Source organism: Neovison vison, chromosome X (assembly GCF_020171115.1).
Source record: "Neovison vison isolate M4711 chromosome X, ASM_NN_V1, whole genome shotgun sequence".
NCBI classification, from domain to species: Eukaryota; Metazoa; Chordata; class Mammalia; order Carnivora; family Mustelidae; genus Neogale; species Neogale vison.
In genome coordinates, this window is record NC_058105.1 from 29669616 (window position 1) to 29691454 (window position 21839).

The 21839-nt window shown below is 47.2% G+C and overlaps 2 protein-coding genes across 2 annotated transcripts; one reads left to right on the forward strand and one right to left on the reverse strand.

The window, feature by feature from the left end:
• Positions 1-4666: 4666 nt before the first annotated feature.
• Positions 4667-8638, reverse strand: NDUFA1 (NADH:ubiquinone oxidoreductase subunit A1). Its single transcript, XM_044235312.1, has 3 exons — positions 8443-8638; positions 7454-7543; positions 4667-4794 (listed from the first exon to the last, which is right to left on the reverse strand). Exons 1-3 carry the CDS (start codon positions 8542-8544, stop codon positions 4774-4776), a joined length of 213 nt encoding a protein of 70 aa, XP_044091247.1. The 5' UTR covers positions 8545-8638; the 3' UTR covers positions 4667-4773.
• Positions 8639-8775: 137 nt separating this feature from the next.
• Positions 8776-9953, forward strand: RNF113A (ring finger protein 113A). Its single transcript, XM_044235311.1, has one exon. It carries the CDS (start codon positions 8858-8860, stop codon positions 9899-9901), a length of 1044 nt encoding a protein of 347 aa, XP_044091246.1. The 5' UTR covers positions 8776-8857; the 3' UTR covers positions 9902-9953.
• Positions 9954-21839: the final 11886 nt, after the last annotated feature.

Below are 21839 nucleotides of genomic sequence, written 5' to 3' on the forward strand. Positions count from 1 at the left end.
TGCAGTGTCCGCAACGGTCCCTCCCACGAGCAGGGGCTGTAGTTACAGACCACCTCCCGGACATGACTTCCTGGCCGTCTCTGAGCCCCAGGGACCCGTGCAGGGCACATACCTGCCTCACTTGAGAGACGGGAGACCTGAGGCTCAGAGCAGGGCAGCGACTTGCCTAAGGTCACACAGCCCCCAGGCGCTGGTCCTCCCGGCACCCTGAGTCTCTGTATCACACATCCCCTCTTCCTTCCGAAAACAAACTGTCATGGGTCAGGGGGAGAGAGGGGGTGGTCCTGGGCATCAGAAGCATTGCCAGCCTCTACCCACTAGGTGGCAGTAGCACCCCATGAAAAGTGGCTAGACTACTGCGTAGTCGTGGCTTCCGGTCCGTGCTCCGCGGAGCAGCGGGGCAGAGGTGTGCCTGTCAACGTCGCACGCCCCGTTCCTGCCCTGCGGAGGCTCGCTGCTGCCCGAGGAGCGAGTCCAGCGCCCTGAGGGTGATAGACCAGGCCCTTCGGGTTCTGGGTCCTGCCGGCCTCTCCGGTCACTCTTCCCCCCTCCTTGCCGCCTTCCCCTTGGCTCTAGTTCGCCCCCCCCCTGCTCGTAGGTCTCTCCCGCACAGCCGTGCTTGGCTGTGCCCCCAGCCGGGCCGCTTTTCTGCGTGCGGGGTCCCCCCTCGGTGGTTGAGTTAGTAAATCCTACCCAACCTCCGAGACTCGGCTTGGTGTGGGCATCACCTGGGAGCTTACCCTAAGCCTTTTCCCTGCCTCCTCCACCCCATTTCCCCCCGCCCCCCCGCCTCCCGCCCCCACTGAGTCAGCCCCTTCGTCATGCTCCCCGCACCTCCTGCAAACTTCTGTTCCTAGCACTCCGCACCGTATCTCGTCCTGCCTGTTTCACCCCTGCTCTGAGTTCCTGAAGGGCAAGGCTGGGTCTCACTCAAATTCGAGGCACAACGCCTGGTGTGTAGACTTTTTTTTTTTCTTCTTCTTCTTCTATTTTTTTTTTAAAGATTTGTTTGTTTATTTGAGAGCGAGAGAGCACACAAGCAGGGGGAGAGGGAGAAGTAGGCTCCAGGACCCCGGGATTCTGACCTAAGCCCCCCAGGCGCCCCTGGCGGGTAGCATTTACTCAACAGTGTTTACTGAACCCCAGAGAAGAGTTAAAAGTACACTGGGTTGGAAAAAAAAAAAAAAAAACGTATACTGGGTTGGGAGTCAAAACACCAGGAGTCTAGTCCCACTTCTGCCACTAGCTAGCTAAGTGATCGCTTCCCATCTCTGAACCTGTGTTTCCTCATCTGGGGAATCAGAATTTGGACTGAATGCCTAAGAGTCCTCAGAAACTGGACTGCTGAGTCCAGAATGTTTTTTCATAAATAGTCCACTTAAAACTGCTTCCCAAGGGCGCCTGGGAGGCTCAGATGGTTGGACATTTGCTTTCGGTTCAGATAATGATCGCCAAGTCCTGGGATTGAGCTGGGCTCCACTTTGATTGATTGACTGATCGGGCTCCCTGCTCAGTGAGGAGTCTGCTTCTCCCCTTTCTCACTCCCGCCTGCTTGTGCTCTCTCTCTCTCAAATGAATAAATAAAGTCTTTTTAAAAATGCTTCCAAAAGGGCAGGGCCATCATCTTCCTCCTCCTTTTGAATGTGTAATTTCCTCTAACCTTTTTCAAAGGCTTTTCCTATTGACTATTTCACTGGACCCTAGAAATAACTGCAGCAGCCTCGTAGATATTGTTCCAAACAAGAACCATTCTTTGAAACAAGTGACAAAAACTGTGTCACGTTACCTTGATGGAAGACAGAAGAACAAGTGTTTGTGTTTGTTTATGCACCCACGAAGGGCCCCTTCGGGATGACGTGACCATGGGGAGGTGCTGGGCCAGGGATCAGAGCAAGCCTTTAAACTCAGTCCCTTATATTGTTCGATGTTTGAGCTATGTGAATACAGTATTTAAACAATTAAAAAGGGGGGGGCGCCTGGGTGGCTCAGTGGGTTAAAGCCTCTGCCTTCGGCTCAGGTCATGATCCCAGGGTCCTGGGATCGAGCCCCGCATCGGGCTCTCTGCTCAGCGGGGAGCCTGCTTCCCTTCCTCTCTCTGCCTGCCTCTCTGTCAAATAAATAAAATCTTGATTAAAAAAATGGACAATTAGGGACGCCTGGGTGGCTCAGTTGGTTAAGCAGCTGCCTTCGGCTCAGGTCATGATCCCAGTGTCCTGGGATCGAGTCCCACGTTGGGCTCCTTGCTTGGCAGGGAGCCTGCTTCTCCCTCTGCCTCTGCCTGCCTCTCTGTCTGCCTGTGCTCGCTCTCTCCCTCTCTCTCTCTGACAAATAAATAAATAAAATCTTAAAAAAAAATGGACAATTAACGAGTGTGACTATAGATGTCTGGGTGGTTCAGTCAGTTAAGCGGCTGCCTTCGGCTCAAGTCATGATCCCAGAGTCCTGGAATCGAGTCCCGCAAGGGGCTTCTTGCTCAGTGGGGAGCCTGCTTCTCCCTCTGCCTGCTGTTCCCTCTGACAAATAAAATCTTAAAAAAAAAAAGATGGTGAATAAAGCCACATGAGTGGTGTTGTTTCCCAATCATCACTTCAATCTTTTCCCCGCAAAGACATATTATTTGGGGGTGGGGGGGCAGTGAGAGGGAGAGCAAATCTCCAGGAGACTCCCCACTGAGTTGGGAGTGTGATGCGGGGCTCCTTCCCAAGTCCCTGCGATCAGGATCTGAGCCGAAATCAAGAATTGGAGTCAACTGTCTGGGCCACCAGGCGTCCCACAGCATTTCAGTCTAAGAGCAAGTGACCTGTGCATCAGGGGTGGGTGGGAGGGGGTCAGTGGCCAGACCACCTCCGTCAGAGCTGCTCTAAGAAAATGCTTCTGGCTGACAGCACATGCAAAAAGTCAAGAGAAATGCAGGCTACAAAGCACCACTACAGTCTCCTAGCTGCAGGGTTTTCATTCGCTGGCAGCGGGGGGTAATAATGAGGCTGAATTTCACAGCAGGCGCCACAGAAACGGGAGGTGAAGGACTGGGCCTCAGGTGCAGAGCCTGACGGACCGATCGCCACCTGCTGGGTTGGGGCCCTTCAGAGCCAGGCCTGAATCCAGTGGATGAGGTAAGCTTAGTGGCTGATGCCCGGCTAGAGGCGCAGCAGACAGGTGACAGACCCACAGCCCCAGAGCCTTAGCCGTGGCTCAGTCGTCCCGGTCTTCCACAGGCCTGTCCGCACTGCCTGCCCTCTCCCTTCCCGGATCGAGTCTTCGTCAACGTGGGCTGAGGCCCGTGCGCAGCTAAGTGTGGACCAGAGCCGTGTGACGTTTGTCATCGTGACCGTGGCTCTCCTTCAACAGCTTCATCACAGGGTGGCCGGTCAGAGGTCATGCCCCCAGTGTGACTGCCGCCTGCCTCCTCTGGAAGCCATGCCCGGCCGCCAGAGTTCAACGGAAAGCACCCAGCGCAGGGTTCAAGGTCACCAGCACATCGAAGGTTAAAATGGGTCCAAGATGGGAGATGAAAAACAATGGAGTTTTCTCACCTGGGGGGTTGGTCTACACCCACAGCAGGAGTCCCCTCTCTCTGGAAGTTACATCTTTTCAGATCTTCGTACCACTGGGATACCTTTAGGGGTGAACATGCAACTCTTTATTTCAAGTTGTCAGTATGTGCATTTGAGTAAAACTGTTGCTGTCGCTGCTCTCCACAGAAATGAAAATCAACCCTTCAATGCATCCTAGCTGTTAGATGCAGAACACGTGACTGTAGAAGATGCAATCTGTTTTAAAAGCATTCCACCTGGGGGGGCCTGGCGGGCTCCGTGGGAGGAGCCCAAGACTCTCCATCTCAGGGTTCCAACCCCCAGGCTGGGTGTAGGGATCACTAAAAAGAATAAAAACTTTAAAAAAATAAAATAAAAGCATTCTACCTGGAATTTCACACAACAGGAATCACCCAGGAAAGGAATTACAGAGGAAAAAAAAGTACTACTTTTTCTGTATTCTCCTAGCAATCTCTAAAGGAATGATTCTTTTTTTTTAAGATTGTATTTATTTATTTGAGAGAGAGCAAGAGTGAGAGAGCACAAGCTGGGAAAGTACCAGAGGGAGAAGCAGGCTCCCCACTGAGCAGGGAGCCAGAGGTGGGGCTCAATCCCAGGTCCCTGAGATCTCGACCGGCCCAAGCCAAAGGCGGTGCTTCACTCAGCCACCCAGGCCCCGCTGAAATGTCTTTTTAAATATTCCAACAGTAGGGGTGCCTGGGTGGCTCAGTGGTTAAGCCACTGCCTTCGGCTCAGGTCATGATCTCAGGGTCCTGGGATCGAGGCCCACATCGGGCTCTCTGCTCAGCAGGGAGCCTGCTTCCTCCTCTCTCTCTGCCTGCCTCTCTGCCTGCTTGTGATCTCGCTCTGTCAAATAAATAAATAAAATCTTTAAAATAAAATAAATATTCCAACAGTATATTTTGTTCCAACAAATTATATATGTATCCCAACAGTACTAACTACCATGTATGACAGGCTGGGCAGTGGGCACAGGGACAGGTGCTTGCTGCACATTCTGGCTATAATTCTAAGCCTCAGTTGCCTCCTAGTTTTTTTTAGAGTGAAAAAGCTCCATTTGGGTAGACTGAGCTTGTGTAGTACTGTTAAAAAAAAAAAAAGTCAAGAAAGCCTTTGATTTTACTTTTTTATTATGCACTCTGTTAATACACTGCATAACCTTTAGAAGGGCTAGATGAGCATAACTGAGTTATTTTTCATCAATCAGGAAGATGCTTCCTTAATCGATATTCTCCAAACCCTGAAAAACAGAATCAAAAGGGAAATGTGAGAATTCTGTTGCGGCCACAAATGTACACACACAGGCGTGCCTCAGGGACACGAGTCAGCTCCAGACTGCTGCGGTACAGTGAGCGGAAGGAAGGGGTCTGGTTGCCCGGCGCATAGAAAAGTCCCGTTTGCATGACAGTGCAGTCTGGTCAGTGTGCAACAGCATACGTCTACAAACCAGCATGCACACCTTAATTTCGAAAAACCTTAGTGCTAAAAAACAGGAACCACCATCTGAGTTCTCTCTGAGTCATAAGCACAGATCACAGATCGCCATGACAAATGTTTTAACAGTAACAAAGTTTGAAATAGTTTGAAAACTACCAAAACATGACACAGACACAAAATGAGCAAATGCTGGTGGGCAAACGGCGCCCACAGACTCGCTCCACACGGGGCTGCCCCAAACCTTCGATGTGCACCAACACCCGGCATCCGTACACGCAGCGAGGCCGGCAGGTGCTCTCTGGCGTCAGCGGCCTGCTCTGTTATTAAGGACGTACCCGCATACCCCACCTTTCTCACGATGCAACAGTAAGCTGAACTGCATTTTCTAATCACTGAGGTACAAAGAATAATCTACAATGATTTTTAGTTTCCATTTTCTGACCACAGCAAACATCACTTTATACGAAAAGTGCCCCGCCCATCAGAAGGAAAACCAGTGACCGTCTGGATCCTTCAGAGAGTGAAGACAATCGGGTCAAATCATTACAAAAAAATAACAGCTAACACGAGGAAGAGACCATTAGCCTCATTCTAGTTTTTACAGATGAACAAATGGAGACTCAGCTTAAAAGGCTCTTGCGGAAGTCAGCAAGGAAGTGGCAGGGCCAGAATTCAAGGTCAGGGACCCCCCAACTCCAGAACTCTTTCCCTGTGAGCGTGACACTGTTTATTCAGAAGACCCACTCTTTCTTAGCTCACGACCAAATTCTTCAGAAAGTAAAACATCAGTCAGGGACGACATTTCTTCCAAGCGTTAAATAACCCAGTCCAGGTAGTCCGCTTACGATCGCAGGCAGAACCACCTTGAGAGAAATGAGACCTGCACAGTCCTAGGAGCTGCCCTGCAGAAATTCTTTTTTTTTTTTTAAGATTTTATTTACTTATTTGACACACAGAGAGAGAGATCACAGTAGTCAGAGAGGCAGGCAGAGAGAAAGAGGGAAGCAGGCTCCTTGCTGAGCAGAGAGCCCGATGCGGAACTCGATCCCAGGACCCTGAGATCATGACCTGAGCAGAAGGCAGAGGCTTAACCCACTGAGCCACCCAGGCGCCCCTACCTGCAGAAATTCAAATCGGGAACCTTCTCTACATTTCGTGCGCAGGCCAACTGTGCTGGTCACTCTCGGACCACACTGGGAAATCCTGCCTTAGTCAAGTAGACCTCTATCACCATGTTCGTCAGCTTCTCAAAGGGTGCCGTGCTGACCGGCAGATCACCTAGGCTGAGTCCTTACAGTGTCACTGAAACACTCTGACCCTGTTTTCTCATCCATAGAATGAAATGAGTATTAACCTAGGTTCACTGTGAAGAATAAACGAGCAAGGAGAAAATATTAAAAACTACTTTTTCTTTTTTTTAAAAGAATAATGGCGATGAACTCCTACAAGATCTAAGAACATACTACCAGGTTTAATCATATGAAAATGTTCTGCTTGCCTATATCTGACCTACAAAAACAGCAATTCCACAGGATTCACTCAAATGCACAATTATGGTAATTCTTTAAATATGGTACTGGGTGCACGAACTGGCAAACTCATAAAGTATTTGTGTATTTGTGAAACAGGACCGTGTGTATACAGAAATTTAGTTCACTTGAATGGTATTTCAAATAAAAAATGGAGGGGCACCTGGGTGGCTCAGTAGGTTAAGCCTCTGCCTTCGGCTCAGGTCATAATCCCAGGGTCCTGGGATCGAGCCCTGCATTGGGCTTTCTGCTCAGCAGGGAGCCTGCTTCCCACCCCCTCACCCCCCACCCCCCCTCCGCCTCTCTGCTTACTTGTGATCTCTGTCAAATAAATAAATAAAATCTTTTTTAAAAATTAAATTAAATTAAAATTTAAAATGGACTGCTCTATAACTGGATAATTGTGACAACTGGCTATCTCTTGGAAAAAAGTCAAGTTAAATCCTGTGATTTCACATTATACCCCCAATGACCTATAAACAGGTTAGCACTAAACGTTAAAGAAAAGATATTTGGAGAAATTTTAAAAATTTATTTATAATCTTGGGTAGGACAGTCATTTGTAAGCAAGACATAAAACTCAAAATCCTGAATGACAAAATATGATAAAATGAACATCAAAATTAAAAACTGATGGGAGACTTCATAAAGTGAAGACAGACTGGTAAAAAAAAGATCTGCCACATGTAAAACAGACAGAAGATTAATAACCATAACGTATAAAGAACCCCCATAAAAAAAAAAACAAGCAAATCACACAAGCAGACGATCCATAGAATAAAAATACAAACGATCATTAAATCTCTGAAAGGCTGCTCAACTTCGCCAGCAGACGAGACAACTCAAATTCAATTAGCACTGTTAAGACATTTGGCAAAACATAACCAGAACCCATCTCAACCCCAAGGATGTCTAGTATGAGAGCCATCTTACCTTTGACACATAGTAACGATCAACTCCAGAGACGCGCCTATCTCTTTGCATCAAACTCCACTGATATGGATAGTAGGCAACCCTTTTTTCCTACAATTAAAAGAAATCATTACTGCACAATGTTTACGAAGATGAGTGGCTCTATTATAATAGAGGGCTATCAGAACTTATTAAGTGGCATTCTAGGAAAATGGAATCATCACTGAAACAAAAACCAAATTAAGACCAAATCCTAAATAAAATCGGACCATTAAGCTTCAAAATTGAGATGGTAACCATGAGTCTTTACACATTCTATTTTAACCAGCATCTGGGGTTTTTTTCCTTTCCTCCTTCCCTCCCCCACCCCACCTTATTTGAAAGACTTGACTACTTGTTTCCATTTGGGATCTCAAATAGAAGAAACAATAGCGGCAGATCACATGTGAAGAACAATCCCAAAAACAGAAAGCAAATACATTATGCCCTGTACTCTAGGGATAACGTGATGGGCATGGAAGAGAGGAAAATGAAATCCTGATGTGAAAAGCAGGATCTTACGGTAAATTCCTCAAGGCTTGGGAAAAAGCGGGGTGGGGGTGGGGGATAAAAAATGTCAAAGTAAAAACCTAATTAAGAGCAAAGAGGTTAAAAACCGAGAAGGTACCAAGATGCGGACGCGAGAAATTACAATCAAAAGATTAGAGATCCGAGGGAGTGGAGGCAAGACTAAAGCGAGGCCCAGGAGTTCGGACCCACCTTCTCATCTACCTCTCCAGCCCCCGAACCTACAACGCCGTCTTGGCCACTCCACCCAACAGCTAGCTGCTTCTTGCTAGAGCAGAACGCGGTTTCCGTCGGGTTTCGTTCCGCAAGCCTCTGCTTTTAGGCAACCAGAAGAAGGGGGAGGCAAGCCTGGTGTCCCCCAGGTCGGAGAGCGGCTCCGGACCCCAGTGGCCTCCCACCGCCCGTCCGCGAAGTCAGCCTTCGCGCGGGAGAGGCCGCCTTACCTTGCCCCCGTTGGTGAACCTGTGGATGTGCGCCGTGGCTATGCCGGGGATGACCAAGCACACGGCCATGACGCCGATCCCGGGCAGGATCTCGAACCACATCGCACCGCGGCGGCCAACGCCAAAACCCTCCTTCCCGGCCCGGTTAAAGGTGACCCGGCCTCGGCCCCTTCCCAGTAGGCTCCGCGGCAGCCAGCCGGCGGGGCGGGGCCGCGCACGCCTCGGGAGGAAGCGACGGGGGCCGCCAGGGCTCAGGGCCGGTGCGCGCTCGCATCCTCGCCCCCGCGGACGCCCGCAGTCCGCTTGGGGCAGCCCATCTCGCTCCGACTGGCGGCCGGGCGCGCGACGCGCGGTGACGTGAAGAGGCCCCGCGAGGCCCAGCACGCCATAGCCGTCCGGAGCGAAGGACTCTAAAATGGCAGAGCAACTTTCTCCGGCCAAGACGGCAGACCAGGTGTGCACCTTCCTCTTCAAGAAGCCTGGTGGGCGAAAAGGGGCTGCGGGCCGCAGGAAGCGCCCGGTCTGCGACCCGGAGCCCGGGGACAGCAACAGCAGCAGCAGTGACGAAGGCAGCACTGTGGTTCGCCCGGAGAAGAAGCGGGCGATCCACAATCCGATGATACAGAAGACTCGTGGCAGTGGTAAACAGAAGGCGGCTTACGGCAACTTGAGCAGCGAGGAGGAGGAGGACGAGGAGAAAGAGCCCGAGAGCCTTGGCGTGGTGTACAAGTCCACCCGCTCGGCAAAACCCGTGGGACCAGAGGATATGGGGGCGACTGCTGTCTACGAGCTAGACACAGAGAAGGAGCGTGACGCACAAGCCATCTTTGAGCGCAGCCAGAAGATCCAGGAGGAGCTGAGGGGCAAGGAAGATGACAAGATCTATCGGGGAATCAATAATTACCAGAAATTCATGAAGCCCAAGGATACGTCTATGGGCAATGCTTCCTCCGGGATGGTGAGGAAGGGCCCCATCCGAGCTCCCGAACATCTACGTGCCACCGTGCGCTGGGATTACCAGCCCGACATTTGTAAGGACTACAAGGAGACTGGCTTTTGCGGCTTCGGAGACAGCTGCAAGTTCCTCCATGACCGTTCAGATTACAAGCATGGGTGGCAGATCGAACGTGAGCTTGATGAGGGTCGCTATGGTGTCTATGAGGACGAAAACTATGAAGTGGGAAGCGATGATGAGGAAATACCATTCAAGTGTTTCATCTGCCGCCAGACCTTCCGGAATCCAGTTGTCACCAAGTGCAGGCATTATTTCTGCGAGAGCTGTGCACTGCAGCATTTCCGCACCACCCCTCGCTGCTATGTCTGTGACCAGCAGACCAATGGCGTCTTCAATCCAGCGAAAGAATTGATTGCTAAATTGGAGAAGCATCGAGCTGCAGAAGAGGGTGGTGCTTCCGATTTCCCAGAAGACCCCGATGAGAGTCCAATCCCCATCACTTAGTTTCCCTATTAGTCTCACACCTCAAAATAAATCTTTTGTTTGGAAATCTTAATTCGTTGTGTCCTTCCTTTCTAGGGAAAGTGAAAGGAGAAGGCGGGTGGTGAAATAGGGCCCTGGATGGATGGCTTATAAAAGCCTCGAGGTAGGTTCGGTCTGGATTTTTACCTGTTACATATGCTGCCTGGGTGTGACATAACTTTTCAGAGCCCTTTGGCATAAATTCCGGGGATGGGAGAAGTTCGAGAAAAGAGCTAAAATTTGCTTGAACTAAAACTGATGAAAGCAAGAACTGAGCCTATTATATCACGTTTCTGTATCACTTAGTAGTTTATAAAAATACCTCCATGTATGAGCTCTACTGGAAGCCTGTACTACTACAAAATATGCCCCTGCCAGGCTGGGTGTTTGGAGGGTGGTGGGGGAGTGGGAGAATTGGGTGGGGGAGCTGGTGGCTAGCACCAGAGTGCACGTATGGGAAACGGGCCTTGCTCTCTTAAAGCACCACAGGTGGGTGCCTGGGGGGCTCAGTTGGTTAAACCCGTGCCTTCCGCTCAGGTCATGATCTAAGGATGGTGAGATCCAGTCCCATGGTGGGCTCCCTGCTGGGCAGGGAGCCTGCTTCTCCCTTTGCCCCTGCCCCAACATATTCTCTCAATCTGGCTCTCAAATAAATACAATCTTTTTTTTTTAAAGATTTTATTTATTTATTTGACAGAGATCACAAGTAGGCAGAGAAGCAGGCAAAGAGAGAGGGAGGGAGCAGGCTCCCTGCTAAGCAGACAGCCCAATGCGGGGCTCCATCCCAGGACCCTGAAATCATGACCTGAGCTGAAGGCAGAGGCTATAATCCACTGAGCCACCCAGGCATCCCTCAAATAAATACAATCTTTAAGATAAAATAAACTACTGTAGGTAACCCCCCCTTTCACAAATGATTGAAATGGCTTATGCTGTGCTGTCCAGTATGATAGCCACTAGCTTCCGGGGGCAGTTGAGTACCTCAAATGCGGCTGGTAGCCACTATATTGGACACTGCAGTTCTAAACTGAATTTGTAAGCCAAGTTCAGCGAACAAAAAAACTAACATTTTATAATCCACTGTCTGAAATTATTTGTGTTCGCAATAGAGCTGGTCATGTTAATCTATGTACCTGTCTTCCCAGCTAGTTTAGAAAGTACTCAGTGACTAACCCAGTGCTTGGCATATGATAAACAAATAAACCCAGAAATGTCTGGAAAGGAGTATTGGGGCCAAAGCCTCAAATCCAGCTTGAGGAGGTTTGACTATATTCTATAGGTCATGAGAGAGCAGAGGTTTGGGGAGGGGGACACAATAAGACTTTTTTTTTTTTTAATGTTACTGTTGTTGAAGGCTATTGGATAGATTACAGGAAGATGGAAGATAAGAGGCAGGGAGACCAAATGATGAATAAATTTTCTCTGATCTTCTTAGTATTTATGCTGATCCCAGAAAACAGATGCAGTAATAAGTTGTGGGTTAGAGTTTCAAATTCACACTCACTACTCCATTCAAATATATTCCTTGAGCACCTACTGTGTCAGGCACTGTGCTTGGCATAGGGGATATTAGCAAACAAGACAGGCCCAACCCCTGTCTTCATGGCGCTAGGCATCAAACAATGACAGGTGTGGGGTGCCTGGGGGACTCAGCTGGTTAAGCGTCAGACTCTTGACTTTGGCTCAGCACATGATCTCAGGCTTGTGAGATGGAGCCCCACGTCAGGCTCCATGCTCGGTGGGGAGTCTACTTGATATTCTCTCCCTCTGCCCAAATAAATAATAAATAAATAAGTAAATCCAAATAAATAAATAAATCTCTTTAAAAAAAAAACAATCATCAACAGCAACAGATCTGATGAGTACAAGAGAAAAAGTGCACTGGGTTGACCTGTTAGGGTTAAGCCAATCCCAGCCTTGCGGGAATTCAGTATCACCAATTTACTCGACACAAAGTGATACATTTTATAAGAGAATGTATCAATGGAGAACAGAGAAGTAGCAGCGCACACTGCCGCAGAAGGCAAAGGAAGGAAGTGTTCTAAAAAGTGTCATAAAAAAAAATCCATCAATGAGATGCAAAATAGTGGGTTGGTTTTTTTTTTTTTTTCTGTTCCTGAGAATTTATGTTGGAAATGGGTCAGGAGAAAAAGATGAAAGGGACAGAATGCAGCTGGAGACTAAGCTCCAGAATTGACAAGAGATGGGACTGAAGGCCCAGATCAAGCAGTCAGTCATCAAGAGCTGAGAGAAAGAATAGAAGAAAGCTGACATTTGTCTACTACTCCACATTTTTTAAAAAATTAAGATTTTATTTATTTGAAAGAGAAAGAGAGCATAATCAGGGGGAGCAGCAGAGGGAGAGGGAGAAGCAGGCTCCCTGCTCAGAACCTGATGCAGGACTCTATCCCAGTACCCCAAGATCACGACCTGAGCCAAAGGCAGATGCTTAACCAACTAAGCCACGGAGGCACCGCAGCTCCACATGTTTTAATACCTGCCTCTGAATCTTAGGAATACACAGGATTTTTAAAAAGTATACAAGATATACGCAAATGAGGATTATTCTTAGAATCTACAACATTCAACAGATTCTTTTTTTAAAAAGATTTTATTTATTTATTTGAGTGGGAGAGAATACGAGAGAGGGAGGGGTCAGGGTCCTGCGGTGGGGAGCCTGATGCGGGACTTCATTCTAGGACTCCAGGACCATGACCTGAGCCAAAGGCAGTCAGCTGGGCATCTGACTCTTAATAATCAGTTCAGGTCGGGCACCTGGGTGGCTCAGTGGGTTAAAGCCTCTGCCTTCAGCTCAGGTCATGATCTTAGGGTCCTGGGATGGAGCCCGGCATTGGGCTCTCCGCTCAGCAGGGAGCCTACTTCCTCCTCTCTCTCTCTGCCTGCCTCTCTGCCTACTTGTGATCTCTGTCTGTGAAATAAATAAATAAAATCTTTTTAAAAAACTCAGTTCAGGTCATGATCTTGGGGTCCTGGGATCTAGTACTGTGTTAGGCTCTGTGCTAAGTGGGGAGTGTGCTTGGATTCTCTCACCCTCTCTCTCTGTCCCTCCCCCACTCTCTTTCTCCCCCCCCACAAAAGTAAATAAATCTTTAAAAAAAAAAAAAAGGACCAGGACACCAGGGTGGCTCAGTCGGTTAAGAGTCTGCCTTCGGCTCAGGTCACCATCTCAGGGCCCTGAGATAGAGTCCTGCATTGGGTTCTTTGCTCAGCGGGGAGTCCGCTTCTCCCTCTGCCTTCTGCACTCTCTCTGACAACTAAGTAAATAAAATCTTTTAAAAATATGAAAATAAAAAAGGGACTATAACCACAAAAGCACAAGCATTGATAGTGTACTCAAAATATTTTTCATATTTAAAGTTTATGATTACCTTTTTTAAAGGCAACTATTTTTTAAAGATTTTATTTATTTGAGAGAGAGTCAGAGATCACAAGCAGGGGTTGTGGCAGAGGGGGAGGGAGAAGCAGGCTCCCTACTGACCAAAGAGCCCGATGTGGGGCTTGATCCCAGGACTCTTGAGATCATGACCTGAGCTGAAGGCAGATGCTTAACCAACTGAGCCACCCAGGCACCCCAAAGTCAACTATTTTTTATCACTTTTAATTAAATGGTGCAATTTCATTTCATAGAAACTAAACTTTTGTTCTTAAGGTTTTTTTAAGTACGTGGGGGAAAAGCAAGCATGCCAACAGTGCTAAGATTGCAGCAGACACTGAAGGAGCCAAGCTCGTCTGAGAGGTCAGCAAAGGCTCCCCTAGAAATGACCCTCAAACTGAGACCTACAAGGGGAGCAGAAGAAAGAGTGTCCCAGGCAAAGGTGTAAGTACCTACATACTAAGGACCTGACGTGAGTGACTGGCTTCAACGGAGAATTCCAAGCAGTCTGGCATGGCTGCAGGAAGCAAACAAGGTGGCCAGGTAAGCGGGCCAAAGAGCAGGCACCTTGCAAGTCATGTTAAGGACTTTGGGCTTTATCCAAAGGGCAAAGGGATGCCATCAAAAGGTTTGAAGAAAGAAAGTGAGATGATCCGATCTGAATTTTAAAAAGAGAATTCTGCAGTGTGGAGAACGGATTGAGGGAATCAGACATGAGACAGGGAGATAGTTTAGGAGCCTGGAGCACTAGTTCAGGTGATAGGAGGGTGGACTGGACTAGACTGGAGGCGGTGGACATGCATCTAATAGCTTCTGAGCACCCACTGTATGCCAGGCATTGACATAAGCTGTGGGGTTAGAGCCCTAACAAGTGCACAAGTCCGTGCTCTCACAGAACTTACATGAGATACAGTTACAGATTTATACACACATATATCAACAATACCAGATTGAGGTAAGTACTATCAGAACAATAGAGCAAGGTAAGGGAATAAGAGCGCAGTGGTGTGGGGGCAATGCTATTTCCATACGATGGTCAAGGAGGGCCTCTTCTGATAAGGGAACATCAAGCAGAGACCTCAATGAAGCAGGTGTCTGGAAACACATTCCAGACAGAACACAAAGGCCTGAAGCAGGGCCTGACATGTCCTAGGAACAGCGAGGAAGAAATGTAACTGGAGTGGACTCAAGGAAAAGGAAAGAATTCTAAAACGAGGTAAGAAGAGTAATGCAAGGGGGCGCCTGGGTGGCTCAGTAGGTTCGGCCCCTGACTTTATCTCGGCTCAGGTCATGATCTCAGGGTCATGCGATCGGGCCCCACATCCAGCCCTGTGTCAGGCTCTGCACTCAGCTTGACTTTGCTTGCCCCTCTCCCTCTGCTCCTTCCCCCACTCCCGTGCACGTGCTCTCCCTCTCTCTCTCTCCCTCTCTCAAATAATTTGGAAAGAGCACAAGCCTTGGGAACAGCAGAGGGAGAGAGACAAGCAGGTTCCCCACTGAGTAGGGAGCCCCACGTGGGACTTGATCTCAGGACCCTGCGATTATGACCTGAGCCAAAGGCAGAAGCTTGACTGACTGAGCCACCTAGGCGCCCCTCTTTTCCCCTTTTGGTGATATTGTTAAAAATATTATACCTACAGATGTTGCAGACTTAACAATACATTGTTATAGTATATATATAATTTTACAACCTTTAAAGGAGCTAAGGGAAGAAAGGAAAGAAGGTATATATACATATATATGTATATATACACACACACACACACATATATCCTGTTATATTAACCTTGTTTATCATTTCTGATTCTCTTTATTCTGGTAGTTTTGAGTTAAATTAAGTCATTTAGTTAGCCCACTACATCTTCGCTCCACCTCCCTCCTTTGTGCTGCGATTGGCAAATGCATTAGATTTCTGTATGTTATAGGCCCCACAAACCATTATATACAGATTATTTTAGTCAGTTACTATTTAAATCAGGTAAGGTAAGAAAAGTGAAGAAATATGCATTTATATGGTCTTTAATAATGACATAACTACTGTTGGTTCATGACCCTGGGAGGTCTCCAGATGAGATGGGAAATCGAACCCCATACACAGAGGGCAAGGAGAGACCAAGGAAAGAGGCAGACCACTCCAGATCGGTAGGTGGTGGCTTTACGAAGCAAGGGCACTTACCTACAAGACTTGTCTTGGATGGCCGCAAGATGAGTAAATCTCCACACCTGCCCACCGGAGTATTAAAAGTTTACACAGAGGCCTCAACAGGGATCAGTCTCGGATCCAGTCCAGATGGTCTCAGTAACACATTACTCTCTCAAGACCGTGTCCTTGAAATGGCTTCTCCTGGGATGCCTGGGTGTCTCAGTCAGTTAAGCTGCTTGTGCTCTCTCTCGTTCCAGCAAATGAAATAAATAAATAAAATCTTTAAAAGGAAGGAAGGAAGGAAGGAAGAGAGAAAGGAAGAAAAAAAGAAAGGGCTCGTACTGTAAGACTGGCAGGCAGAATGTGCATTCCAAGGACAGGGGAGGGCCTGAGGCAAGTCCAGCTGTCCAGCTCCCATAGCTCACAGGTCAACTAGCAGTGACAACCTCTCAATGACCTCCTGTAACTAGTACCTTTCTTTACCTGTGTTCTTTGTTTTTGCTATGGATCCGAATTCATCTGAATTAGTGTCTGAGATCACTTGATTTCAGCCTGATGAGCTTTACTGTATCTTGTAGCTGGAGGCCCTAATCCAATCTAAGTGATGCTTGTAAGATGAGGAAATTTGGATGCAAAAAGAAACACTAGGGGCACCTGTTCACAGAGGAGTGGCCATGTGAAGAACAGTGAAAGGGGGGTCATCCACAAGCCAAGGAGAGAGGCCTCAGAAGTAACCAAACTTGCAGACACCTTGATCTTGGATTTCTAGTCTCCAGAACTGTGGGAAAATAAATATCTGTTGCTTAAACCACCCAGTCTGTGGCATTTTGCTATAGCAGCCCCAGCAAACTAATACAAGCCCCTGTAGTGAACTTTTCACCTCAGTTACTACACTTTCCAACTCTAGAATTTCCATTTGGTTCTTATTCTTGTATAATTTCTATCTATTGTATTCTCTTAAATGACATCGTCATCATACCTTTCTTCTTTAATCACGGTTTCCTTTATTTTCTTGAACCTATTTAAAATGTCTACTTTGTTCTTAAGTTTTATTTATTTATTTTAGAGATTTTATTTATTTATTTGACAGAGATCACAACTAGGCAGAGAGAGCGAGGAGGAAGCAGGCTCCCCATGGAGCAGAGAGCCCGATGCGGGGCTCGATCCCAGGACCCTGGGATCATGACCTGAGCCGAAGGCAGATGCTTTAACCCACTGAGCCACCCAGGAACCCTTAAGTTTTATTTATTTAAGTAACCACTACATCCAACGTGGGGCTTGAACTCACAACCCTGAGATCAAGAGTCACATGCTTTTCTGACTGAGCCAGCCCGGTACCCCTAAAATGGCTACTTTGAAGACTTTGTTAAATAGGACATCTAGTAGAGGCATCTGGGTGGCTCAGTTGGTTAAGCGTCTGCCTTTGGCTCAAGTCATGATTTCAGAGTCCTCGGACCCCTGAGTCGGGCGTCCGGCTCAGCAAGGAGTCTGCTTCTCCCTGTGCTCTTCCCCACCGCTTGTGCTTGCTTGTTCTCTCCAGTAAGTAAAATCTTTTTAAAAAAAAGAAAGAAAGAAAAAGAGGGGTGTCTGGGTGGCTCAGTTGCTTAAGTGTCTGCATTCAGCTCAGGTCATGATCCCAGGGTCCTGGGATCAAGTCCAACGTCAGGCTCCCTGCTCAGCAGGTGCCTGCTTCTCCCTCTGACGGCTGCTCACTGCTTGGGCTCCCTCTCTCTCCTCCCTTCTCTCTCTGACAAAGAAATAAAATCTTGAAAAAAAAAAGAAAAGAAAAGAAAAAGAAGTATCATCTCTGGTTATTCTCACAGGTAGTTTTTGTGACCTGCTTTTCCATAGCCCCCCAGACCTGCCCCACCGTCTGTTTTACACTTTCCTGTTTCTTTGCATATCAAAAAATTTTTTGTTGGAAACTGGATATTTTGTAATATAATTTTTAAAAAATACTTTATTTATTTGACAGAGAAACAGCGAGAGAGGGAACACAAGCAGGGGGAGTGGGAGAGGGAGAAGCAGGCTTCCCGCAGAGCAGGGAGTCCCGGATGCAGGGCATGATGTGAGCCAAAGGCAGATGCTTAACGACTGAGCCACCCAGACACCCTGGAAACTGGATGTTTTAGGTTGTGTACTGACTCTAGGTAAAGGCTCTCTACCCCTTCTTTCAAGTTTATTATTATTTGTAGTAACTAGCTGGATTATTTAAGTCTATTCCTGCTACCACTACTGCCTCCTCCCCACCAAAACACACACCAGTGTTAAGCCTATTATGTTGGTCCTCAAGGGGTGTGGCCTTGGGCGTACACACAGTCACCCTGCGATGACAATGGATTTGACAGGTTTCTCCTTGATTCTTTTCCTGACGTGCCCAAATGTTAAACTCCACTAATTGCAGGATGATTGCTGTATTGTTTCCAGCAGTACCCTGGGACTTAAATTGCTGGATAGACAGCTCAATCCAACTCCAGTTCTTTTGGAGAAGGGATCCTGATGTCAGTGTCAGATTTGTTCTGAACCCCCGGAGGGCTCCTCCCAGCTGTCTCCTTACCCATTTCTCTTGCAGATTAACTGGCCTGAAGTTTAGTTTCTATCTCCACTGAATCCATCTCCCAATGCCCTTTCACCATAAGCACCACTGTTTTTGAGGGCACCTGTCTGGCTTAATTTGTACAGCAAGCGACTCTTGATCTCAGGGTCATGAGTTTGAGCCCCAAGTTGGGGGTAAAGTTTACTTTAAAAAAAAAAAAGGCATTACAGAGAATGTTCTTAAGCTTGAATGTCCTCATCCTCTGTTATCGATGAAGCCAGGTCTTCCAGGACGAGATTAAGAGCCGTCTGTTTGTGACTACTTCTCCACCAGGGAAAAATCTCCAAGCCAAGAATGGAGCTGGGTTGTAAGATGAATGACTTGCTTCTGAATGAAATCTCCACTTTGGGACTGGGTGCTAGGTGGGGGAGGGGCAGTAGCCTCAGGTCTCTTGCCTCTGCCAGTGTGGAACCACCTTACCAGCCACGACAGGGTGATCAGGGTCCCAGTGTTTTCAGCCCCACCATGCTTGTTGCTGGTGTGCAGGGCTGCCAAGAGCATGTCCCTCCAGAGGTCCCAAACAGACCAGGCTCGGCCGCTCACCACTGATAAATGCCAAAGGCAGAGAAATGACTGGTAGTGCAAACAAGAAATGAATTTATTTCAGTGAGGCCAAAACCAGGAAGACAGTGGGTTAGCGTCTCAAAAGACTGTCTCCAAAGTGCCAAAAATACTTGCAGGTTTGTTAGGAAAATGTGGGGCAAAGTGGGTGGGCACATGCCTGATAGGCCCTGAAGGTCAAATTGATCATTATCATAGAGTCGATCATGGGCGGGGTCTTGGTGGCTCCGGACAGTCTGCCTGTGGACCTGGGAGAGCTGCGGGGTGTTAGGATGACGTGAAGGCTTTCACCCAAGCAACTAGAAGGATGGAGATGCCATTAAGGGATGTGGGCGATATTGGCAGAAAGGCTCAGGAGGACTTCAGTTAGGACGTGCTAAGTTTGACAGGCCTATTAGACCTCCAAAGGGAGCTGGCCAGGAGGCAGCTGGATCGGTCTGTCTGGAACCCAGAGGAAAGTTCTGGGCAGCAGGTGCCCTTGCAGATACAGTGTTTAAAGGCCTGGGACTGAATGGGGTCCTTGAGGAGGAGAGAGCACAGAGAGGCAGTTGAAGGCGCTAGGTCCAGGGCTCTCCAACCTCCAGACACTAGAGGTTGGAGGGAAGAGGAAACCACAGAAGGCACAGAGGACTGAACGACTGGGGAAATTAGAGATAAATCAGGAGAGCTTGGTGTCCCAGCAGCCAAGGGAAGCGAGACAGAGTGACTATGTCAGATGCCGCTGGGAGGTCCAGTAAGATAATTCACGGCTGGATTTGACAGCAGGAAGGGAGGCCATGGACGACCCTGGCAAGTACGGATCCTCAGGCTTGGAAGCAGGGTGAACTTTATTGAAGCGAGCTCAAAAAGCAGCGGGTAGTAAGGAATTTGGCCCTGTCCTCATTTGGCTCTCTCCTCTGTCTCACCCCCTTCAATTTGGCCTGGAGCCTGCCATCAGAGATCTCTCTAAAATACAAACCTCTTCATGCAACTCTTTTAAAACTCTGTTTAAAGTCCTTCAGTGGTCGTTGAAACAAGATCAACAAAATACTGATCATTGTTTTTATTTCTGGGCTCTTTATTCTGTTCCATCAGTCTTAACGTCTGTCTGCCAGTACCATACTGTTTTTTTAAAGGTTTTATTTAAAAAAAGATTTTAAAGCACTCTTTACACCCAATGTGCGGCTCCAACCCACAATCCTGAGACCAAGCATCACATGCTCCACCGACTAAGCCAGGCAGGCGCCCTAGTATCATACTGTTTTAATATAATATATTTTGAAATGACAAAGTGCAATGCCTTCAACTTTGTTTTTTCTTAAGACTCTTTTGGCTATTCACGATCCTATGTGGTTTCATATGAATTTTAGGATTGTTTTTCTGTAAAAAATTTCATCGGAACTTTTTTTTTTTAAGATTTATTTTTTTTATTTGTGGGTGCCTGGGTGGCTCAGTGGGTTAAGCCGCTGCCTTAGGCTCAGGTCATGATCTCAGGGTCCTGGGATCGAGCCCCGCATAGGGCTCTTTGCTCAGCAGGGAGCCTGCTTCCCTCTCTCTCTCTCTCTGCCTGCCTCTCTGTCTACTGTGATCTCTTTCTGTCAAATAAATAAATAAATAAATAGATTTATTTTTTTATTTGAGAGAGAGAGAATGCACATTCTCTCTCAGAGGAAGAGAGAGAATCCCAAGCAGACTCAGCCCTGAGCACAGAGCCTGACATGGGTCTCAATCCCAGTACCCCAAGATCACGACCTGAGCCAAAACCAAGAGTTGGACAATTAACCAACTGAGCCACCCAAGCACCACCCCATTGGGATTTTAATAGGGATTACATTGACTCTGTAGATTGTTTTGGGTAATATGGCCATTTAAGCAATATTCTTTCAATCCATAAACATGTGATATCTTTCCAATTATTTGCATCTTCAATTTCTTTCATCAGTATTTTCTAGTTTTCAGCGTACAAGTCACCTCCTTAGTTTATACCTAAGTGTTTCATTTTTTGATGCTATTGTAAATGGAACTGTTTTCCTATTTTCCTATTCAGATACATCATCGTTAGTATATAGAAATGCAACCGTTTGGGACACCTGGGTGGCTCAGTTGGTTAAGCATCTGCCTTCAGCTCAGGTCGTGATCCCAGGGCTCTAGGATAGGGTCCTGCATCATTAAGTCTGCTTCTCCCACTGCCTGCCACTCTCCCTGTTTGTTCCCACTTGCTCTCTCGCTCTCGCTCTCTCTCTCCCTCTCTGACAAATAAATCTTTTTTAAAAAAGAAAGAGAGCGCCTGGATGGCTCAGTGGGTTAAAGCCTCTGCCTTCGGCTCAGGTCATGATCCCAGGGTCCTGGGATCGAGCCCCACATCGGGCTATCTGCTCAGCGCAGAGCCTGCTTCCCCCTCTCTCTCTGCCTGCCTCTCTGCCTACTTGTGATCTCTGTCTGTCAAATGAATAAATAAAATCTTCAAAAAAAAGAAAGAAATGCAAGTAATATTTACATTTCAGTTTTGTATCCTGCAACTTTACTGAATTAGGGTGCCAAAAATACACAGTTGGGAATGGATAGTCTTCCCAATGTTGCTGGGCAAACTGGATATCCACATGTAAAAGATTGAAATTGGACCTTTATCTTATACCATACATAAAAATCAACTCAAAATGGATTAATGACTTAAATATAAGACTTGAAACTGTTAAAACTCCTAGAAGAAAACATAGAGGAGATAACATCATGATATTAGTCTTAACAATGATTTCATGCTAATGACACTAAAAGAACAGGCATAAAAAAAAATAAACAAGTGGGACGACATTAAACTCAAAGGCTTCTGTACAACAAAGGAAGCAATCAACAGAGTGAAAAGGCAATCTAAGGAATGGGAAAAAATATTTGCAAACTAGGTATTTGATAAGGGGCAAATCTCCAAAATATATATATATATATACACATATATATATATATATATGAGGGTCCTGGGATCATGGCCTGAGTTGAAGGCAGAGGCTTTAACCCACTGAGCCACCCAGGTGCCCCTATTTGTTTTATTTTTTAAGGATTTTAATTATTTATTTGAGAGAAAGAGAGGGAGGGAGAGAAGCAGACTCCCCACTGAGCAGGGAGCCCAGCACGGGATTGGATCCCAGGACTCCAAGATCCTGACCTGAACTGAAGGGGGACGCTTAACTGACTGAGCTCCGGATTTCCTTTTTTTTTTTTTATTTTTAAAGACTGAATGATATTCTGGGGT